Raw genomic sequence first — 19,477 nt, 5'->3', positions numbered from 1 at the left:
TGCTGGATATTTTCGGGCCTATTCCGCATCCTGAGAAAGTGAACCAACTGCGACTCACCCTACCACAGTCGGAATACCAGCAACCAGCAACCACGACTACGAAAACTCTCCTCGAATCTCCAGTAGAGACAACGCGCGCGAATTTTGCCTCCCCGCCGTCCTCCACTAACCCACCCATCACACCATCATGGCCGACGATACGCGGAATACCGTCGATTTGAATGCGCTGCCGCCAAAGCCCCGCGCGCCGGCAAACACTATGCCCGGAGGCACAGCGCATACAGCAGGCGGAGAAAAGACATCAGATGGCGGCCCTACATATATCGACGCAGTACGAAGTCTTGGGCCAGAGTACTACTTGAACTTTCACAAACGCCCTTGCGTACGAGACAGTCAATTGCAAGGACTAGCAGCTGGCTTTGCAGGAGGAAGTTTGGCCGCTATAATAGGGAGTACGTGACAAGAAACCCCTAGATTGCACTCTAGGGCAATGTACTGACAGCACCATAGAGCCCGTCATCACATCCTCCAACTGGGCCGTAGCAACCTGGTGTGGCGTCTCCGTCGTGTCCTACCAAGTATGCCAGTACTACCGATCCAAGGAAAAGGCCGGCATAAAACAAGCACAAGAGCTCATGGAGAAGAAGCGTGCGAGTATTGAGGCAAAGAAGGAGGCTCGGCGGAGGGCGAGGGAAGAGCAAGATCGACTGGAAATGGAGCGCAAGGCAGAAGAGGAGAGGAGAAAGAGCTGGAGTTATTGGTACCAGAAGAACGTCAAGTTCTGGTAGTGTTTCGCAGTCAGGGCGCTGGGGAACGGGCAATCTCACGTATAGTTGTGTATAAGAATATGTATGATATGTCCTGATGTGACACGAAATCGTATGAAACCATGTATGTGCTACTATTTGGCTTTGTTGATCTTGACAACATATCGCGCAACAACACCTCCTCCGGGAGCTCGGTTTCTTTATCTACCCATACACTCCTGCGTCAACTCCCAACCCTACTCCACTCTTCCTCCAGCTGGCCAGGATTATCTCCACTGTATCTCATCCATCACAACAACGGCCACGCGCAAAGTAACAACAGCTGCTGAGGCTGATCACTGTGTTGAACGCACCGAAACCGAAGCCTTCTTCTGGAAGCCAAACGTCTGGGAGATCAAGCGTGTTACCACTACCGAACTATCGCTGCTCGTCGCGAAGGCTCTTGACCTGGACGACAAGAAGACGCCAAAATAACGAAGGCTGACGCTCGCTCTCCTGCCCTACCAAAATCGAGTGGTCAAGTCGGCCCACCACAATCACTATCCTGATCGAAGGTCAACTCTGGTCAAGATGGGACGCAAGGTTCGCTGCCCACGCTTCAACCCTCAGTTGAACCAAGTCCACTCGCGTTCTTGGTGCCAGGCACAGCTTCCTCCTCACTCTGTGTCTCGCCAGATTCTTACGATCACCAACTTTTCCCAACCCGCCTTCTTTCCGCTCGATCCTACCGTCTCCGCCATCCAGCCCGGACCCCAATCTCTTATCCGCTGTTTGACAGATTCCGGCTTGTTCTGCGCGCACAATAGCACATATGCGACACCTCGATCCGAGTTCAATAGTTCCGGTAGCTGCTCCAACATTCTATCGGTTACCACCATGCCATCCTCGCCTCCGGCGTACGACAGCTCTAGAAGGTACGAATCCTGTTCGAATGACGTCGCTGTCTTTCCTTCCGGCACAGTGTTGTACTTGTCGTGGCTCGTCAGATCGGGCAACTCAGCTGGGACATATGGTGGATTGAATATGAAGACATCGACAGAGTGCGGTCGGATAGCACTTGCTAAGTCGCCGTTCACGACATCGATGAAGACCGAGCGTCCATTCTCCCGCTCTCTGATGGCATCGCGGACTGTTTGAGAAGCAGCTTTGCAGGCGAAGCTGTTTATATCAACCCCGAGTGTCAGCACATCGTGGCGACTGAATATGGTGCGTGCATTCGCAGCGACGAAGGCTAACACGACGCCTGATCCTACGCCCACTTCAAGCACCAATGGCGGGGTCGTTGAAGCATCGCCAAATCGCTCTTTCAGGTATGCGGTTTCCGACGCAGAAGAGAGCGTATCGAGTAACAGATATGAGTCTTCGGCTGGTTCGTACACGCGATCAAAACAGACGTGGGCTGTTGATGGTGTTGGCAGCATGGTTGCGATTTTGTTCAAGATCGGAGGTGTCGGTGTGGGCCAATTGGAGTGGAAGGAGCACCCTAGTCTAGAGTAGAGCCGAGGCTGAGGTCATCACTTCTTGAATGCACCACAGTTCCTCTGTCGCAATATTTTGAAGCTTCATCGGATTTTTGTGCCAGTATGAGAGCCTACACGCGGTTACTAGCTACAGCAACAGATGCAGGAGCATCTAGACCCTTTAGGCCAGCACCTGCTGCCTTGTTGCCGCCAATACCGCTTTACCGTCGCCTGCTACGCTCACATAGGAAAAGGCTGGGCGTGGAAGAGCGACTACTTGGTGACATGTACGTCAAGGCCGAGTTCAGAGCGCACAGGGACATCGACAACCCCGTGCAAATAGTGAGTTGCGATCAATTCAGGGTGGTGGCTATGCATCACAGTTTCTGACATGGACAGATCGGATTTTTATCGGAATGGCAAACATATTGTCAAATGCTCGAAGGAGATTCATGGAAGGAAGCCAAGATGGACAAAGCAAAGATTGACAAGATGAGCGGTAGGTTTACCAACATGTGTAAACGTTGCCTACTGACTGGATCATAGATCAACAAATTGGTCAGCTGTACGAGCTCATGCAACAAATCAAGAACCAGGCTCAGGAGGACGCCGATGCCGAAGAAAAGCGTGTGGTTGACTTGCTTGACAAGAAGGATCCCAAAGAATAGTGATCGCGCCACGCGTGAATCACAACCTGGAATCCAACAACGATCAAGGGGCAAACGTGGCAGACTTCACTCCCAACGATGAATGCGTAAACACGAAAAGCCTCCATACTTCACATCGCACTCCAGGGTGTACTATATATATCAGCAATATCAGATCAGTCTCCAGTATCCCCTACGCCCACGTCTGTCGCTCCATGATCGCACTCCATCAAAGACTCTTCGCTTCACGATTTGAAGCCCTCTTCAGCCCATCGCAACTACCAACACCCCTTCTTGGCCTAATCGTATCCTGCTGAGAGTGGTGGACTATCGACACTCGACCTGTGTCGTCTGACTACCCGAGACCTACACCTTGTGCAACTTCTCTGTCCGTCCGACATGTGCGGCTGCACTCTATACGACTCGCCAACATGCGGTCATTCTTGGATCTCCATGAGCCAACCTTGCGGCTTTCTTTCTGATCTCCTCAATTGCCCCAACCGCCAAACCTATCAGACACTAATTGCACCGCCATACACCTGTCCTATTTGTAACGGCGGATTTGCAGATCGAGAGACGATTGAAATGGTTCAAGGACCTTGGGGTTGTAACCAGATGCTTCGAAACCACGTTGGTGGCAACTACGCGATCCCGGGTCAGTGGGGCAGCGCGCCGTTCATGTCTGGTGGGTGGGGAGGCCCAGCGATCACTTCTGGACCCATGTCTGGTGCTATGATTCCCATGAATCAGGGCTTTACCTATGACCACCGCCTCACTGGCCCTTATGGCCCTCAAAGCATGATGTCGCATGCTCCGATGATCACGAACGGACCGATGATGGGCGGCTCAGGGATGGTTATGCATGAACCGATGATGTACGACGACGGATTTGGTGCCTACGACGATGGCTATGCCAGCGACTACAATGGATACTGCGATGGCAGGCGAAAGAGAAGGAGGCACAAGAGCCATTACAAGTACAAGTATACAGACAAGCCCGCGACCAATTGTACGGTTATGTAGATTGTTGGGTTGTTAAAGTGTATGACATAATGCGGTGGGGCTCTGTGTATATAGGATATTGCAGCTGTTTCATTACCTGGGCATGCATAACGTGGTAGCGGAATTGAAGCACGTTTCTTAGATAGTTCGCTGGATAGCGAGGTGAAGAGGCGATAGTGAAGCAACCGCTGCCCTGGTAGCGAATCAGCGGCTCGGTAAATTTTAGGGCAAGAAGACCCTGCGTCAAGAAACGCCTAGCCAACGGCCAAAGGGGCCCAAGAGTGAGGCGGCGAGACTATCTCTCAACTCAAGTTGACTCAAGTCGGTCTAAACTACATATCTAAGCTGAGTGTCGATCGCGTAAAGACATTCAATCTGTTACAAGAAGGCGTGATCAGCCCCTTTGCCCTTGCTTTGCTCGAAGCGCTACCAGTCCGTCGGCTACGTCATTCGTCACGGGGTCCGGGCTCCTTGTTACCAGACTTCCTAAAACATTACTGTACTTCTCCTGAGCCATCCACCACTCACAGCACATAGCAAGAACCAATCCAGACCACACATCTACAATGGCAACCAACGCGCCCACCTTGATCAACCTGCCGCCTCCGCCGTCTGGCGACGAGACGCCTGGTGATGCTCCGTAAGGCACATGCGCTTGGTGGGGTTCATTGAAATAGTCGGACTGACGCTGTATACACAGAGGTACCCCGAACTCGGTCACCACGACCATGTCTGAGCTCTCGACTGTCGCCATCAAAGACGGACATCGCGGCCACTTCCCCCACCACCGGAACCCTGCTGAAGCTGAGCGTGCCGACCGCATCTCGCGCCTGGCCGGTCTGGAGCGCGTTGCAGTCTCGGGCCGCACTCCCCAAGGACTCAACCCAGGCAGCGCAGCCAATCCTCCGCCAGGCTACTTTGACGCAAACAACCAGCCGCAGCTCTTCCGTGAGCGCAGCACGGTTGGCAGTGCCAGCGCAACCGGATCCGTTGGCGGTCGCACGACGTGGGCAAGTGGCAGCGATGTCTACGAGCCGGACCGCATGAGCGAGGACCAGGACATGGACACATCAAGCATCGGAGGCTTCAGTGACGAAGCCGCCTCTCTTGTTGGCTTCGGCGAGGGTGCGCGCACACCAGCTCGGCAGCATAGTCAACTCGGCAGCCCTGCTGTTGGAAAGGCAAGCGCTCTGCCGGGCTACTTGCGAGAACAGACGCCGACCAGTCCAATGTCCGGCGTCAGCGTGCCTGTCAGTTCTGGTTCGACGCAGACCATGTCCAGCACGGAGCAACAGAAGAAGGAAGCACGCATGATGAACGGCATGACCTACGATGACAACGTCGTCGACACAGCGAGCCATGCGCCCCCCGCCAGTGGTCGTGATGGAGACTCTACGTCTGGAGACGCCATTCGCGAGCGCATGGCGCAGCGTCAAGCTGACAAAGATGCTGGCATGGACTATGAGCAGCAGAAGGACGCTTAGGGAAATGTTTCTTGTTTCACTCGAGTCATGCTTTGAGGCGGGCGTTGGGCAAAACCTGATAAATCACGGAAGGCTATTCCTTGACAATTGTTCAGGATGTTAGTATGGGCGGAAATCAACCAGCCCGAGGGCTGCGAACAAGAGTTTTTTTTTATGAATGCAATGCTATTATGATTGACCACCGCTTAGAGCCTTGGACCCCTTGCGCGATTGGCGTGCTTCCCCGGTTTCTCTATACTTCAGTATGACGTCGCGCACGCGATTGAATGGCTTGGAGCGCCCGTCCGCCGCCGTCACTCGCGGACGCGTCTGTAACCCCGCAAGGCTGTGTCAGTCGATGCGCAATCTTGGGCGACACGGTTGATAGTAATGGTATGCAGCGAATCACACCCCGCATTTTGGCTGCAGCTTGCGGCCCAAGTGCCCTGGCCAGGCAGGAGACGATCTTCTGGGCTCTGCAGCTGCAGGCAAGCCCTCCCACCTCGTTGCACTTCACATGCCGCAAACACCACTCAGCCCAACTTGAAGCTGCAAGACGCGCGACTGCTCATCTTCTTGCGACAGGACCATTCAGAGCATCTAGCCATCACGCGCATACAAGTACCTCCGCACCCGCGCGTTCCGACAAACACTTTGTGTGGAGCCCCGCATACGCCAAAACATAGCCGCCGTCACCATGGCAGACCACGACACCACGGAGGCTATTGACGTCAAGGACACGTCCCTTAACAGCTCCGTATCTTCCATCGGCCGCACACCTCCGACTGCGCTCAAACTGGGCTCCAGCCCCAGCCCGGCATCGTCCCACCGTTCGAGCTTCGCGGAGCACATGCGAGGAACGCCCACATCACCACGCGCGTCACGGCAGCCTTCACTGACACAGCAAGCGCTACAGGACCTCCTCAACAACCCACCAACCAAGGGTGGTGATCCAAAGTTCCAGGGACGCGATTGGAAGACTGTCAGACTGGGAGAGATTGTCGATCCTGACCTGGTGAGGTTCGTCGAGTACGATACCAGCGTTGAGGATGCGACGAGCGTGGGTTATATACAGCTATCTTCATGCGCATGGGCTGATTTGCATAGATACTAGTCAAACATGGCGCCCCTAATGTCGTCCTCCTGCGCGAAGACGCCAACACACGGCATGCGACCGGGACCTTCGATTACAGCGACCTGAACGCGTACCTCCTCCTCGTAGTCGGCCTCGCGCACCCCGAAGAAGGCGACATCGCCTCGTTCGACGAGCTTGCGCAGAAAGGAAGAGAAGGAAAACCCATACCGCTCAAAGACGTAAAAGAGGTTGGTGGCAGGAAGGAGCCGTTGATTACTCTCGACGAGACAACGGATCTGTCCAAGGCCATAGAAGTCTTCGGAAGCGGCGTACATAGAGTGTTGGTCGCAGAAGAAGGCACATCGAACGTCAAGGGCATACTTACCCAGCTAAGACTGGTGCAATTCTTCTGGGAGAACCGATCGAGCTTCCCAGGCGTAAACCAGCTGTACCCACAGCTGATCAAAGACCTGAATCTTGGATCCAAGACCGTTCTAGCCATCAAGTGAGTACAGCGCGGGTTCGCAGAAATCACACAGCTGACTGGATGTTAGTGGAGATAAGCCTCTTGCAGCGGCTCTGGAGCTCATGAACAACGAAGGCGTGTCGTCACTCCCAGTCTTGGACGCGCAAAACAACGTTATCGGCAACATATCCCATGTGGATGTTCGGGTAAGTCTCCTCTGGTCAGTTTCATATTACGCGACTAACGGCTGGCTCATAGCTCTTGACCAAATCCACATCGCTCCCACTGCTTCGCTCATCCTGTATTCACTTCATATCTGTCATCTTGTCCGAACGGGGAGTGAATGACGGCAAGGACTCCTTCCCCGTGTTCCACGTCAACCCATTCAGTACCCTCGCACACACTGTGGCCAAGCTAGTCGCAACCCGCTCGCATCGCATGTGGGTCGTGGATGCGCCGTCTCCGGCCTCATCAGGGCCATCGACTCCAGCGATAACACCTGCGATTGTTGTTCCTCCTTCGCCAATCACACCACTACCAGGGATGGCAGGCCCAACACCCGTCAATTCCACTGCGCCGACCCACCTCGCTAGTACCGGAGCGGTTGCCCCAGCTATCTCTGCATCAGCAATCTCTGCTATGCCAGGGGCTAGCTTATCTGGCAGACTAAGTGGCGTCATCAGTCTCACGGATATCCTGAATTTGTTCGCAAGAGCAAGCGGGCTGAATCCCCATGATCCCGACGAGGCGAGACGTGCTAGGCGCAGGTCTAGCTCCAGTAGCATGAGGCAGAGCATGGATAGTTCAAGGAGCGAAAGTGTGTCGGCTATCGCTGGGAGAAGGAGCAGCGTGAGTGAGAGGGAAAAGAATGCTCCCGCAGCTCAGGGACTGGGCATCTCCAGAGGACGAGGTGCGTGATGTTTTGTTGGAGAAAGAATTACGCTCTGGAGAAAATCACTACCGAGGTATTTCGGACATAACTATTGGCTCTGTGATATTGATGGGCGTTACCAGCGAGTTGTCATTTCAGGTGGTCATAGAGTCAATATCGCCAGCCTTTCTTATGGCACACATTTCCCTCAATCGGGACCCTCATAGGCTTATAGAAGTCGCATGCTTGCGCGTGCGAGAAACGAAATAAAAACAGTGTATCAAGGCAACTCAGCATGTCCCATTGTGTTATCCAACTTTCCTGAATAAGAGACCGTCGTGTATGGCGGACGGGGGTAGAGGCCATTTAAGGGTTATGGTATCGACATCAGGCGAAGACTTGGTAGCGTCGGGTTTTGACTCTCCCTGAATACATTCAGGCGCTGGTGTTTCGTCATCCTTCTTCTTCGAAGTGCCCTTGTCGTTTTCAGCTCGATTCTATTCCACGGTGTTTAGAATGTTTCCACGAGGTATAAAGTCATTTTGAATCACACATACAAGGAAGTCGACCTGATCCGTCATTCGAATTGCTTTCTCGCAGCGTCTGTGTATGTTTCTGTAGGGAGGTTGTATGACCATGGTTTGCTGTGTTGTGCTATCGTTCCCGTGGAAATTAGATATAGATACAGTTGCGAGGAAGTAAGAAGACTATTGTTATTTGAAAGGAAATATGATACCAGGTCTTGTATTCGTGCATACTGATTGCCAATCAGGTGAAGTACATGGTGTTTGTGCTGTCGTGCTGCTGTCGGCTGTGCTCGTGCTGCTGGCTGGTGGACGTTTGGTATATGAAGGGGTTGAGGAACATGAACGACCTGTATCAGAAGAAGGTCTTGTCACTGCAGAATATAATCATGATGAGGGCATCTTCACATTGTCACATTGTTCTGGCATCGTGGATGGCGTTGTGTGAAGCGTGTTGGTCACTATTTTGGACGTGTGATGTTGAAGCAAGAGAGCGATCATATATTGACATAGGGATTTTCTCTCCATGCATTTGGAAGACCAACTCACGTAGTGGTGGAATATGATGTGAAGCAATGCGGCGTTGCCCGAGATGCCCGAGATGCACGCAAAGATGCTATCGCCCATTGGGGAAGGTGCTGCCAAGGCTCGCTTCTCTCACAGGTCGACCAATATTGCTCCCCACCGAGAATCCGTTTCTCACGAACTTTCGAACCGACAAAATTAACGGCAGTCTCTCTTTACAACCAGAACCGATTGACTACCTCAAGCACTAGCCATGCGTGAGTATCATCCTTCTGGTCGGCTCTTACGAAGATGCGCGAAGTTTCTGAGTGGCTAGGACACCCAATGGAGGGTGTTTCTTGACACTCAGAGAATTCAATCATCTTCAACAGCCAGGCTTTCCTAGAAATCGCCATGCGCTTACATCCTCAAAGCTCCCAAGTTCGATCCCTCCGAGGTGAAGGTCATTCACCTCCGTGCGACCGGTGGTGAAGTCGGTGCCTCATCCGCGCTCGCCCCCAAGATCGGTCCCCTCGGTCTCTCGCCTAAGAGTACGCCACGAACCCATCGACCAGCGCATATGGATGGAAATACTAATTCGTTCTGCAGAGGTCGGTGAAGATATCGCCAAGGCCACAGGTGACTGGAAGGGTCTCCGTGTCACCGTCAAGTTGACCATCCAAAACCGTCAAGCCGCCGTTTCCGTCGTTCCCTCCGCTTCCTCCCTCGTCATCAAGGCCCTCAAGGAGCCTCCCCGGGACCGCAAGAAGGAGAAGAACATCAAGCACACCAAGAGCGTCCCCCTCGATGAGATCATCAGCATTGCCCGCACCATGCGCTTCAAGTCGATGGCCAAGTCCCTCCAGGGTACCGTTCTTGAGATCCTCGGAACTGCCTTCAGCACCGGCTGCAAGGTTGACGGTCGCAGCCCCAAGGATGTCTCTGATGACATCAAGGCTGGCGAGATTGAGAGTATGTTATACTTGGCAATTTGCGAAAATCAATCACTAACAGAGCGCAGTTCCTGAGGAGTAAGCGTTTGCACCAAGAAGTGTTCACGATCACGATGGAACGATATATGCCATAGAGGGTGCTACATAGCTGAATGAGGACAACGTCTCCCACCCAGAGTTACCCGTCCCGGGACCGGTGGAGTTTGCACAGCCGCGGCGTTTGGGATGTTTGATACCATACTACAAAAAGTGACCCTGGCATACGGCAATGATACAATGCATCTTGCCGAATCAAAACGGTCTCATGCGTGTTGTGATAATCCTTTGACAGATCTTACACATATGCCATGTTCCTCCCTTTCTGAAAGATACCCGTCGTTAATTTCTACACCTAGAGGGACATAGTGCGCACTCTAGTATATAAAGTTGTCAATGCAAGGCCGTAATGCGTCGCAGCCTGGAAGTTCGGAGTTCCGCACTACACTTCCGCGATTCCGCGTCACCAGTCGCTTCCTGACACCTGAACAACCAACACAATCGCTCGAACATGTCGGTCGAACGTCAACGCCAACCGTACAATGCGTCGGCGACGATCAGATGAGCTGCCGCGGTTCGTAGACGAAGCTAAATCTCCCTCGTTCCGCCTGCGACGCCGCCACGCGTACTACTTCCTCGGCTTCTTCCTTATCTGCTGGATCCTCTATCCATCGCGCAAGACGACACCTCATACTGGAGATACTATCAGGGTCAATTGGTCGAATTATGCGTACAGCGTGTACGCGACCGACAGCACCCAACTATGCCACGCCGTGATGGTCCTGGACGCGCTCGCTCGATTCGGTAGCAAGGCAGACCGCGTCCTCTTCTACCCGGAGTTTTGGGACACAAAAGTAGACAGCGCTCAGGACCGAGACAGTCAACTACTCAACTTAGCGCGCGATGTATACAAGGCAAAGCTTCATCCTATCAGGCTGCTTGAGGTAGCAGGCCGTACAGAAGGTATGCGTTGCGCAAGTGCCCATTCGCCCGGCACATGAAGCGAGACTCTACAAGCACATGGCTGACTGTTCTCAGGTGACTGGGTATGGGACAAGACCGTCACGAAGCTCATGGCCTTTGGCCTAGAGTACTACGACCGCGTAATCGCTTTGGAGTCGCAGATCACGCTCCTCGACGCTCTCGATGAGCTCTTCCTCCTCCCTCAGACGCCGATAGCGATGGCACGGGCATACTGGACGGATAGCAAACCGTGGCCATTGTCGACGACGCTCATGGTAGTCAAGCCTAGCCTCGACGAGCTTGCGAAGTTCAAGAACCGCATGGAAGGGGGTGGTGATAGCATGTTGGTCGAAATGCACAGATATGACATGGAGATCCTCAACGAACGCTTTGAGGAGAGCGCGCTAGTACTTCCACATCGACCTTACGCCCTTCGTACGGCAGAGTTCAGGCGCCACAATCATTCCGAGTATCTGGGCAGCGCTGATGAGCCATGGGACGCTGAGAAGGTCTACAAGGAGGGGAAGATCATCCAGTTCAGCGACCTGCCGCTGCCTCCCCCATCAGTCATGTGGTCAGAACAGGCGTTAGAGGAGATGCAGCCCGATTGTGGGGGCAGCCCCGAGGGAACCTGCGCTGAGAGACGGATATGGAAGGGCTTATATGAGGATTTCAGAAAGAGGCGGAAGGACGTTTGCAAGTTGCTCAGTGTGGCAGCACCGGACTGGACTAAGATCAAAAGCGAGCTTCATCACGAGGTTGTGACTGGGTCTGGTAGTGTTGCGCCGGTAGGTGAGGCTGCGTCTGCGCCTGCGTCTGGTTCTGGTTCTACTCCTGCTCCTGGTGCACCTTCACATGAGAAATAGCCAGCCATCAACATCAGCAAACCCGTGTACCTGCATGTTGTCTTACATTTGGCTCTCGCGTACGGCCCGATTGTAGTGTTCGCCAGCCTATGCCGAGGAAAATCTGAAACTGGTGAGCAAACGGTGCACAGTTATGCAATGGTATGGCGGATAGGTATGGTAGCGTCATCTTGGAGGAGACGGTAGCAGTGCCGCCAGCCGTGGCTGTCGCATCAGGGCGCAAGCTGAAGCTTATTTGATTGCTAGAAATAAAAGCGTCATGATTGGTACACTGAAACAGCCCATGACTACAGGCTTAGACAAGTGACCACATTGTCTCCACGCACCAACAACGCAGATTGAGTGATAAGACATGTCGACAGCCGATTGCTGTGCCTCATGCATCAGCCCGCACAGGCTCGCAGCTCCGAAGGAAGAAGGACGGCGCCACGCGTTCGCGGATCCACCAAAACCTCCGAAGCGCCACCCTTCCAAGTCGTCGCTGCATTCCTCACGACAACCATGACCACCACTGCACTCGTATATGAGACTGTTACACCAGACTTCCCACATGCACACTCACCCCGGAATGTCAAGCCAAATTTGTCGCAACAGAAAGAGCAGGTCATGGTAACACGAGGCAAGCATGTTGGGGTACCAGCCGTTTGTTTTAGCGCGGATTCCGAGAGCTCCATTCGCGGTCGGGTGGTGGGGAACCCACTTTTACTCTAGCCTCCTGCTCGGGGGCCGTCACGCCAACCCCAGCACTCGGTGCAGGTTGTCAGCGTGCAGGGTTACCATGGCTATATTCCAAGGCGTGGACACAGAACGTAGTATCGAACCTGGGGGCGCACACTTCGTATATGCTCCCAAGGATGAGCAAAGCAGGTGGGGTACGTTGCAACACGGCAGCAGCCACAAGAGAAATGCGGTACGGATGCGAGCGCGGGGGCGGCGCGGTCTGGTGAGAGCGGGAATGGGTTGCAGCAGAGGCTGTCGAGAGCTCGCATATGCAGCAAGGCTGAGCAACTAACTGGCCCTGATATATCAGCTAAGGGGCACTTCCCGGTTAGTGCACCGCCCAGTCGCTGATCTGTGAGCTTGGGATGCGAATAGCCTAACCAGGATGGCAAAGCTGAATTACTCAATGCGAAATTGATAGACATCCTCCTTCCCTCCCTCACGTTGTGAATTTACTTCGGAGTACACCGTCAACGCTGTTCGTCGTCACCACTCATGGTTGTTGGCCATTTATAACAACAACATAAGAACCCACTCACTTCCCGCAGTCGTTGCTCCCACTCTCATTACAAAGTAGCATCCTGACAGCTGAATAACCATGCGCGATTTCATCTTGGCCTCCGTGGTCACAGCCTCAGCCTTGTTCGCCAGACAAGCTGAAGCTGTCGCCGCAAACCCTCTCCCGAAACCCACAAACATTACCTGGGGCGACTCTGGCTGCTTCTCTTTCGGATCTGTCGCTCTCGATGCGCCGGACCATGAGGTGCTCTCCGCTGCGTTCGACCGCGTTACTAAGACCATCGCGGAGCTGAAGTGGATTCCGCAAGCCACCGAAGCATCGGTCACATCGTTTCAGCCTTTTCCAACCCCAACCGCTGCCTCAAGAAAGCGCAAGAGGCAGTACAGTGCACCACCAGGAAATTGCACAGGCAGTATCACCAAGGTCAAAATTGACGTCACCAATGCCCACGCTGAGCTTCAACATGGTGTTGATGAATCCTACACGCTCGATGTCGTAGCTGGCTCGGATACTGTCGATATCACCGCTGGAACTGTCTACGGCGCCCTCCACGCTCTCACAACGCTCCAGCAAATTGTGATCAACGATGGCTCAGGTAAGATGATCATCGAACAACCCGTCGCTGTCAAGGATGCGCCACTCTATCCGGTGCGCGGTATCATGATCGATACAGGCCGCAACTTCATTACCAAGGCCAAAATCTTTGAGCAAATCGACGGAATGGCTCTTTCGAAGCTCAATGTTCTGCACTGGCATCTCATCGACTCGCAGTCCTGGGCCGTGGAGATCAATGCGTATCCTGAGATGACCGAGGACGCCTATTCAGCCAATGAAGTCTTCACCCAAGATATGCTGAAGGAAGTCATCGCCTATGCATCCGCACGCGGCGTACGCATCATTCCGGAAATTGATATGCCAGGACACGCCAGCTCTGGCTGGGCGCAAATCGACGAGTCTCTACTGACCTGGTAAGTTCTGACTGTACGAAGTGCATGTGAGACATATACTGACTTCGTATCCCTAAATCTGCAGTCAACACAGTTGGTGGTCGAACGACAACTACGCACTCCACACAGGCGTAGAGCCCAACCCAGGTCAACTTGATATCCTCAACAACAAGACCTACGAGGTGACAGCCAAAGTGTACAAGGAAATGACACAGGTCTTCCCAGACAACTGGTTCCACATTGGTGGTGACGAGCTCTTTGCAAACTGCAACAACTTCTCCACTGCAGCCCTCGCATTCTTCAACAGCGGCAAATCAATGGGCGACCTCTACCAAGTCTGGGTTGATCGCGCAATCCCCAACTTTCGTGCACAAGCCAACAAGACTTTCGTCATGTGGGAAGACGTCAAGCTTTCCGCTGACGTGGCCGCTACAGGTGTCGTACCCAAAGACGTCGTCCTACAAGCTTGGAACAACGGTCTCGACCACATCAGCAATCTTACCGGACAGGGCTACCGCGTCATTGTTTCCAGCTCCGATTTCATGTACCTGGACTGTGGATACGGAGGCTGGGTCGGCAACGACCAGAGGTACAATGTCATGGTCAACCCCAATGCGACAGACGGTTCAGCGAACTTCAACTGGGGCGGCGGCGGTGGCTCCTGGTGCGCACCATACAAGACATGGCAGCGCATCTACGACTATGACTTCACTCTCAACCTCACAGACACCCAAAAGGCGCTTGTACAAGGCGCCATCGCGCCTCTCTGGTCCGAGCAAGTCGACTCAGTCGTCATTTCTCAGAAGATGTGGCCGCGCGCTGCTGCGCTTGCCGAACTTGTCTGGAGTGGAAACAGGGATGACAATGGCAACAAGAGGACCACAGAACTGACGCAGCGTATTCTCAACTTCAGGGAGTACCTTGTTGCGACCGGTGTACAGGCTAGTCCGCTGATGCCCAAGTACTGTCTTCAGCATCCACATGAGTGTGACCTGAATCTCGATCAGACCGTATTGCACGAAAATCCCGCTGTCTGAGAAGTGGGGCGTCCTTCTTTTTAGCATCAGGATGGTGTTCAATTTTTCGTTCTTCGTTCTATGGGTAGGGATTTCAGAAGATGGGTAGAAAGTTTTTGGTGAAGAGGAAGATGAAGGGTCGAGACACGTTTGCGTCTTCGTACATACCCACTTTGACTTCGAATACACGTCGTTATTCTACGTACCCGTGTCCGCATATGCAACTGCTTCGCGTTATGAAATGCGAGATGTGGTCTATGAGACCTTTATATATGTCATTAAAGGGTGCTGGGGAAATTTGACGTAATAGAAGTTTGCTATTAAGTGGTTATTGCCAACCAGGTCATGAAGTACCTTAACTCCGTTGCGCATTCATCTCGTGGACACAGGATGTCTACTGCCCCTGCAGCACCATCACTTCTTCTGCAAAGGCGTTCATAATCTTCAGGTACCAATTTGACTTGCCCGACTTAGTTTCTTTCCATTTGCCTCCGCCATTACATCCTTACGGCGACTTGAGATCCTTGGCTGCAAGCACCTCATTCGCAGCTGCCATCTCGGGACTGGTAATCTCCTTCTTGCCTAGCGTGTGCGGGTCGGAGGATTCGTCTGAACTGCCAAACGGCTTCTTCACTGCGTCTTTGAGTTTGTCGGTCGTGGTCTTGTGGAGCGAGTTATCATTGTCGTCAGTGGATGTAGAGGTGGACGTCGATGTCTCTGGAGCAATTGGCTCTGTAGGAACGTGTTAGCTTGTGTGTTGAGTGTCTACACGAGTGGGCCTAGTAGGCCATATAATCGAACAGGATGATGGAGTAGAGAGACACGAACCTTGGAATTGAAGGTCGATGTTGTCATGCGAGGGTGCGGTGCTGTCGACAGAAGGGGAGGTGGTGCTGGTAGCCCCTGGAAGCCCATCCGTAGGAGGCTCTACAAGTTGTTAGCATACATAGGTATACGCGCTTGTTCATCGCCAAACTAATAGCAACGAGACCGTTGAAGAATAGCGCAAGACTGGATAAACACACCCTGGAATTGTGCCGACTGGTTGCTAGTGGCCATGGTTGATGTGATTGGTTAGGTAGAATTTGATCGACAAACTATGAAATTCGAGTGATGTTTTGGCGCATCGGACTTGCATCCGCGGGGAGGCTGGCATCGTGATATACAACAAGCTCGCGCTACGTCACCGGCTGACAGTGCGTGCCGTGGCTGTCGCGTGCCCAGATGATTGGGAGTGGCCGAGGCGCAGCCGCCCCACTTATCCCGCCTTCTAGCGCTCCAGACCCTGACTGAACCCTGAACATCAGCACGGTTTGGGCCAAGTGCTCGTCAGAGGCGGGCTATCGAGATCTAGAAAGGGACCTCGGGATCTGGATTTCTTTATGCGGAAAGAGGAGGATGTCTGGAAGGATTATTTGATAGCCTTGGCTAGGGCTAGACGGCGTTCTAGATGATCCGGATCGTATGGAGCCCGTTCTCGTAGCGGAGACAAGGCAGACGAGCTTTTGTTTCTTCGTCCAACTCCACCAGCAACTGGTCTCTGCCTTGATGCGAGCTAGCCTCGACAAACCCTATCCTCTCAAACAACTTTCTTTCCTCATTAACAAGCCTTACCATTAAGCAAGAGACCGGATCCCTTTCTTTCGGTTTACCAGGCACGTCTCGCTGTAATTGATATGGCATGAAGAAGAGATTGCCGCTCGCGCTGTCATCGCTGAATGCAGTCTCGGTGACCAGGGGAGTGTCAAAGTGTAGCGAAGGAAAATCTCGCCAAGTCTCCTGACCGTTCACCTCGTTTGAACAGACCAATGCTCCGTCGACTACCACGGCCATATTTACGGGTGGACAATCGAATTGTTCACCTGCCCTATACACATGGACCTTTGGGCACAGTTTCATGGGCTTTAGTGAGCCACGCAAGTCCAACCATCCACTCGTCACTGCACCGGTTATATCTTCCGTCGCGTACTGGAGAGAAACATCCTTGACTTGCACTAAACACTCTTCTTCTGAGCAATCCCTAAACCCTATACGTCCATCAAGAGAAGCCCAGCTCCACGTAGGTGCTCTGTATACCTGAGGTCGGGAGGTACGTGGATCAGTCAGGGTTATCCAAAATAGATGCGTTCCGAGACTCTTGCGCCACATGCCAGCGACGTAAGTGTCCCCAGTGTGAGGCATTATATGTTTGGCGATACCGGAAAGCGCTATTAGCTTATCGCTTGGTACTGACAAATCCATATTTGTATAGTGACCAAGGACCTGCCGATACCAGAAACTTAGATAGAAGTCCGCGGCGTTTGAGGCCTTTATTTGCCAGAGCTTCTTCATGTCATGGCCTTGGCTTACACGTGATGAAATCCCCTCTGGGGACGTTTCACAAGCGCCAAGTTCCCGACACTCCCAGAATAGCTGATAGCGACAAAAGTGAAGGACCCGTGGCGCGAGAAGCCTCTCCTGGAAAACCCATCCCCTGCTATTAAGCTTTGCATCCAGTACGTGACGTTTCCACAAAATATCTTCGTGCAAGACATAATCCGCGGGTTGGGTATCCGGGTCCGCACGGCTAGTTTCAGCCTTAAAGCTGACGGTCCCGCAGAACTGAGGCTGACGGAACCGAAAAAGGCCTTCAGTGCTGTCGCTGGCATCCGCTGCAGACAGATTACAATAGGAATTGAAATAGACTTTGTCCATCAGGCTAGCTTCACGGTACCAGTCCTGGTGTTCAGTTTCACCCTGGATAATGCAAAGGCTGTCCACCCATAGATACCGAATTCCAAGTCTTTTGGCTGCTTCTACTGCTTCTCGGAATGTTCTTGGTAGATCATCGATTTGGTATACTGGACAATGGCTTTTCGCCATTGCAGTGGTCAGCTGTATCAGCTTTGCGCTTCCCCAGCAATGACTGAGGGTGGCGTAGGGGCCCGACGGCGGCGTTTCTGCTGTATGTATGAGCCATACACAGCTGATCTCACTGTTGCAGTGTCCTAGATCTAACAGTCGCGTCGGATACCAGGAGTTCCTGTCGTTACTTGCGTTGCAGTCTCTGTGGTTTTGACTACAATCTTGCAGCCATTTGGCAGCCACCTGGAAGGACGCATCTGAGCCTGTATTGTCAGTGGTGACACGGCCCAGTGGTGGTAATTCCGGGCTGCGTATGTAATCTGTGGTAACTTAGTTTCTGCCGGATTGTAAACGGCTAATCAACGTACCGATCTTTCTTTGTAGCGAAAAAGGGCTATGTTTTGGATACAACCTTGGAAAGTTTGGCAAGTCGTACCTTACACAGAAGCTAACTCCGTTCGTTCGGTATTGCGGAGTCATAACTATCTTAGTGACCCACGAAGACTCGGCGCCGGTATCGTCCACTAAGACTCCATCATGAGTTCGTGGTTGCGTGGCATGAAAGTATTCCTGTTCAGCCTTCGATAACCGACTCCAGACCAACACACATATATAGCATCCATTGGCTACCGACCTGAAAAGTGAGTCTCGTGTACGATGATGAAGTTCCTGATAACGAAGACATTAGTGTTGCTTCTTTTCAAGACTCATAATGTATATTGCTTGTCAGACTTACGCTGAAGCTTCTCAGGCCCACGCTGAAATCATATTCGACCTCTGGGTCATGCTTTGACTCGGCGTTCTTTGAAAACCACCATAGTATGCGATACTGCGATAACGACTTTCTACAGAGCTCACAGAACATTGCGAGTTCACTGGGGGTCTGAAAACGGTGCTTGTAGCGCTTCTGTAGTTGCCTATATCTCGTAGAAGAGGAAACTGCAGGCTTGCGGCGTGGTCACCCCACCTTCCATTGCTCCATCTTCGTAAGTCTGCCCTATCGAGCACACATATGAGAAGAAAGACGCGTAAACGCGAGTTTGTTTCCAACGAAGAGCTTGGATGTGAGCATAACACGAGTTTTTTAGTGGCATGAAGGTTTCGATTGATTCGATGGTTGATTTCCGAGGTCGTGTTGCAATGCTCGAGACGCCATACCCAGACCAGCATTAGCAGCGGAACCCCCAACCGAGCTTGCTTGAAAGATACGTAACCCCGCTGCGGCATTGCCCCACCATCAAATCGTTCGCAGCTGATGCATTCAGCCGCCTGGCACATCCTCTAAACTCACAAACGTATGTCTATATCTTTCGTAATTTTCAATTTCGTCAACCACATCCGCCCGTTTAGCACAGTGGTACTGCGTCGCACTCGTAACGCAGCATATGTTCGATATGCGAAGATCCACGGTTCGATTCCGTGAACGGGCAACCCTCATTGTTTTTGAGGTTTGCAATGCCTGGTACATCGTGATGTATCCTCCGATTTGTTTTTGCGTACCCCTAGAGCAGTCAGCAATCGATTTTTTTAGACAAGACAAGTTCGCGTAGGCTCCATGGTGCTCGGCAATACCGTCGAAACAACTGGACTCAAGAATGGTGTGCTACGCAGAGGGAAAGGATGAAAGCGGCAGTCGGAAGCATGGAGGTGTGGCGGTGAGGCGAGCGCGGCTGCGGCCACGCTCAGGGGCGCTGGCTAGTCGAAGGTGGAAGAGGCATGCGTATTTAGGTACAGCTTTTGGGAAAAGAAGAGAAAATGTGTAGTCAAAGTTTGCTACCAAAGTCATTCTGCTTTCTCATGCAGTGTCACGACTCTTCGTGCACCTATCCGACG

The 19,477-nt window shown here is 52.7% G+C and overlaps 7 protein-coding genes and 1 non-coding gene across 8 annotated transcripts; 6 read left to right on the top strand and 2 right to left on the bottom strand.

Annotated features, from left to right (window-relative positions):
* Positions 1 to 187: 187 nt before the first annotated feature.
* On the top strand, positions 188 to 788 carry J4E92_008536 (uncharacterized protein; the record flags this gene model as incomplete). The annotated part of the gene is made up of 2 exons (XM_051499887.1): positions 188 to 452; positions 511 to 788. 2 exons carry the CDS (start codon positions 188 to 190, stop codon positions 786 to 788), a joined length of 543 nt encoding a protein of 180 aa, XP_051349900.1.
* A 635-nt stretch (positions 789 to 1,423) lies between these two features.
* J4E92_008535 (uncharacterized protein) lies at positions 1,424 to 2,188 on the bottom strand (the record flags this gene model as incomplete). The annotated part of the gene is made up of 1 exon (XM_051499886.1): positions 1,424 to 2,188. One exon carries the CDS (start codon positions 2,186 to 2,188, stop codon positions 1,424 to 1,426), a length of 765 nt encoding a protein of 254 aa, XP_051349899.1.
* A 162-nt stretch (positions 2,189 to 2,350) lies between these two features.
* Positions 2,351 to 2,895, top strand: J4E92_008534 (uncharacterized protein; the record flags this gene model as incomplete). The annotated part of the gene is made up of 3 exons (XM_051499885.1): positions 2,351 to 2,569; positions 2,627 to 2,726; positions 2,774 to 2,895. The coding sequence occupies 3 exons, from the start codon at positions 2,351 to 2,353 to the stop codon at positions 2,893 to 2,895; spliced, it is 441 nt and encodes a 146-aa protein (XP_051349898.1).
* A 1,547-nt stretch (positions 2,896 to 4,442) lies between these two features.
* Positions 4,443 to 5,360, top strand: J4E92_008533 (uncharacterized protein; the record flags this gene model as incomplete). Its single annotated transcript, XM_051499884.1, has 2 exons — positions 4,443 to 4,516; positions 4,577 to 5,360. 2 exons carry the CDS (start codon positions 4,443 to 4,445, stop codon positions 5,358 to 5,360), a joined length of 858 nt encoding a protein of 285 aa, XP_051349897.1.
* Positions 5,361 to 6,036: 676 nt separating this feature from the next.
* SDS23 (cell separation during budding) lies at positions 6,037 to 9,807 on the top strand (the record flags this gene model as incomplete). Its single annotated transcript, XM_051499883.1, has 6 exons — positions 6,037 to 6,399; positions 6,447 to 6,919; positions 6,969 to 7,086; positions 7,139 to 7,790; positions 9,214 to 9,330; positions 9,389 to 9,807. The coding sequence occupies 6 exons, from the start codon at positions 6,037 to 6,039 to the stop codon at positions 9,805 to 9,807; spliced, it is 2,142 nt and encodes a 713-aa protein (XP_051349896.1).
* A 737-nt stretch (positions 9,808 to 10,544) lies between these two features.
* On the top strand, positions 10,545 to 11,597 carry J4E92_008531 (uncharacterized protein; the record flags this gene model as incomplete). Its single annotated transcript, XM_051499882.1, has 2 exons — positions 10,545 to 10,731; positions 10,807 to 11,597. The coding sequence occupies 2 exons, from the start codon at positions 10,545 to 10,547 to the stop codon at positions 11,595 to 11,597; spliced, it is 978 nt and encodes a 325-aa protein (XP_051349895.1).
* Positions 11,598 to 15,305: 3,708 nt separating this feature from the next.
* Positions 15,306 to 15,859, bottom strand: J4E92_008530 (uncharacterized protein; the record flags this gene model as incomplete). Its single annotated transcript, XM_051499881.1, has 3 exons — positions 15,306 to 15,532; positions 15,629 to 15,727; positions 15,826 to 15,859. The coding sequence occupies 3 exons, from the start codon at positions 15,857 to 15,859 to the stop codon at positions 15,306 to 15,308; spliced, it is 360 nt and encodes a 119-aa protein (XP_051349894.1).
* A 3,125-nt stretch (positions 15,860 to 18,984) lies between these two features.
* Positions 18,985 to 19,074, top strand: J4E92_008529. Its single transcript has one exon. It is a non-coding gene; the product is annotated as a tRNA-Thr (tRNA).
* The last annotated feature ends 403 nt before the right edge of the window (positions 19,075 to 19,477 follow it).

The sequence above is a fragment of the Alternaria infectoria genome (assembly GCF_024043175.1).
Source record: "Alternaria infectoria strain BMP 0036 chromosome Unknown scaffold_17, whole genome shotgun sequence".
Classification (NCBI taxonomy): domain Eukaryota; kingdom Fungi; phylum Ascomycota; class Dothideomycetes; order Pleosporales; family Pleosporaceae; genus Alternaria; species Alternaria infectoria.
This window is presented reverse-complemented; position numbering and strand designations above follow the sequence as displayed.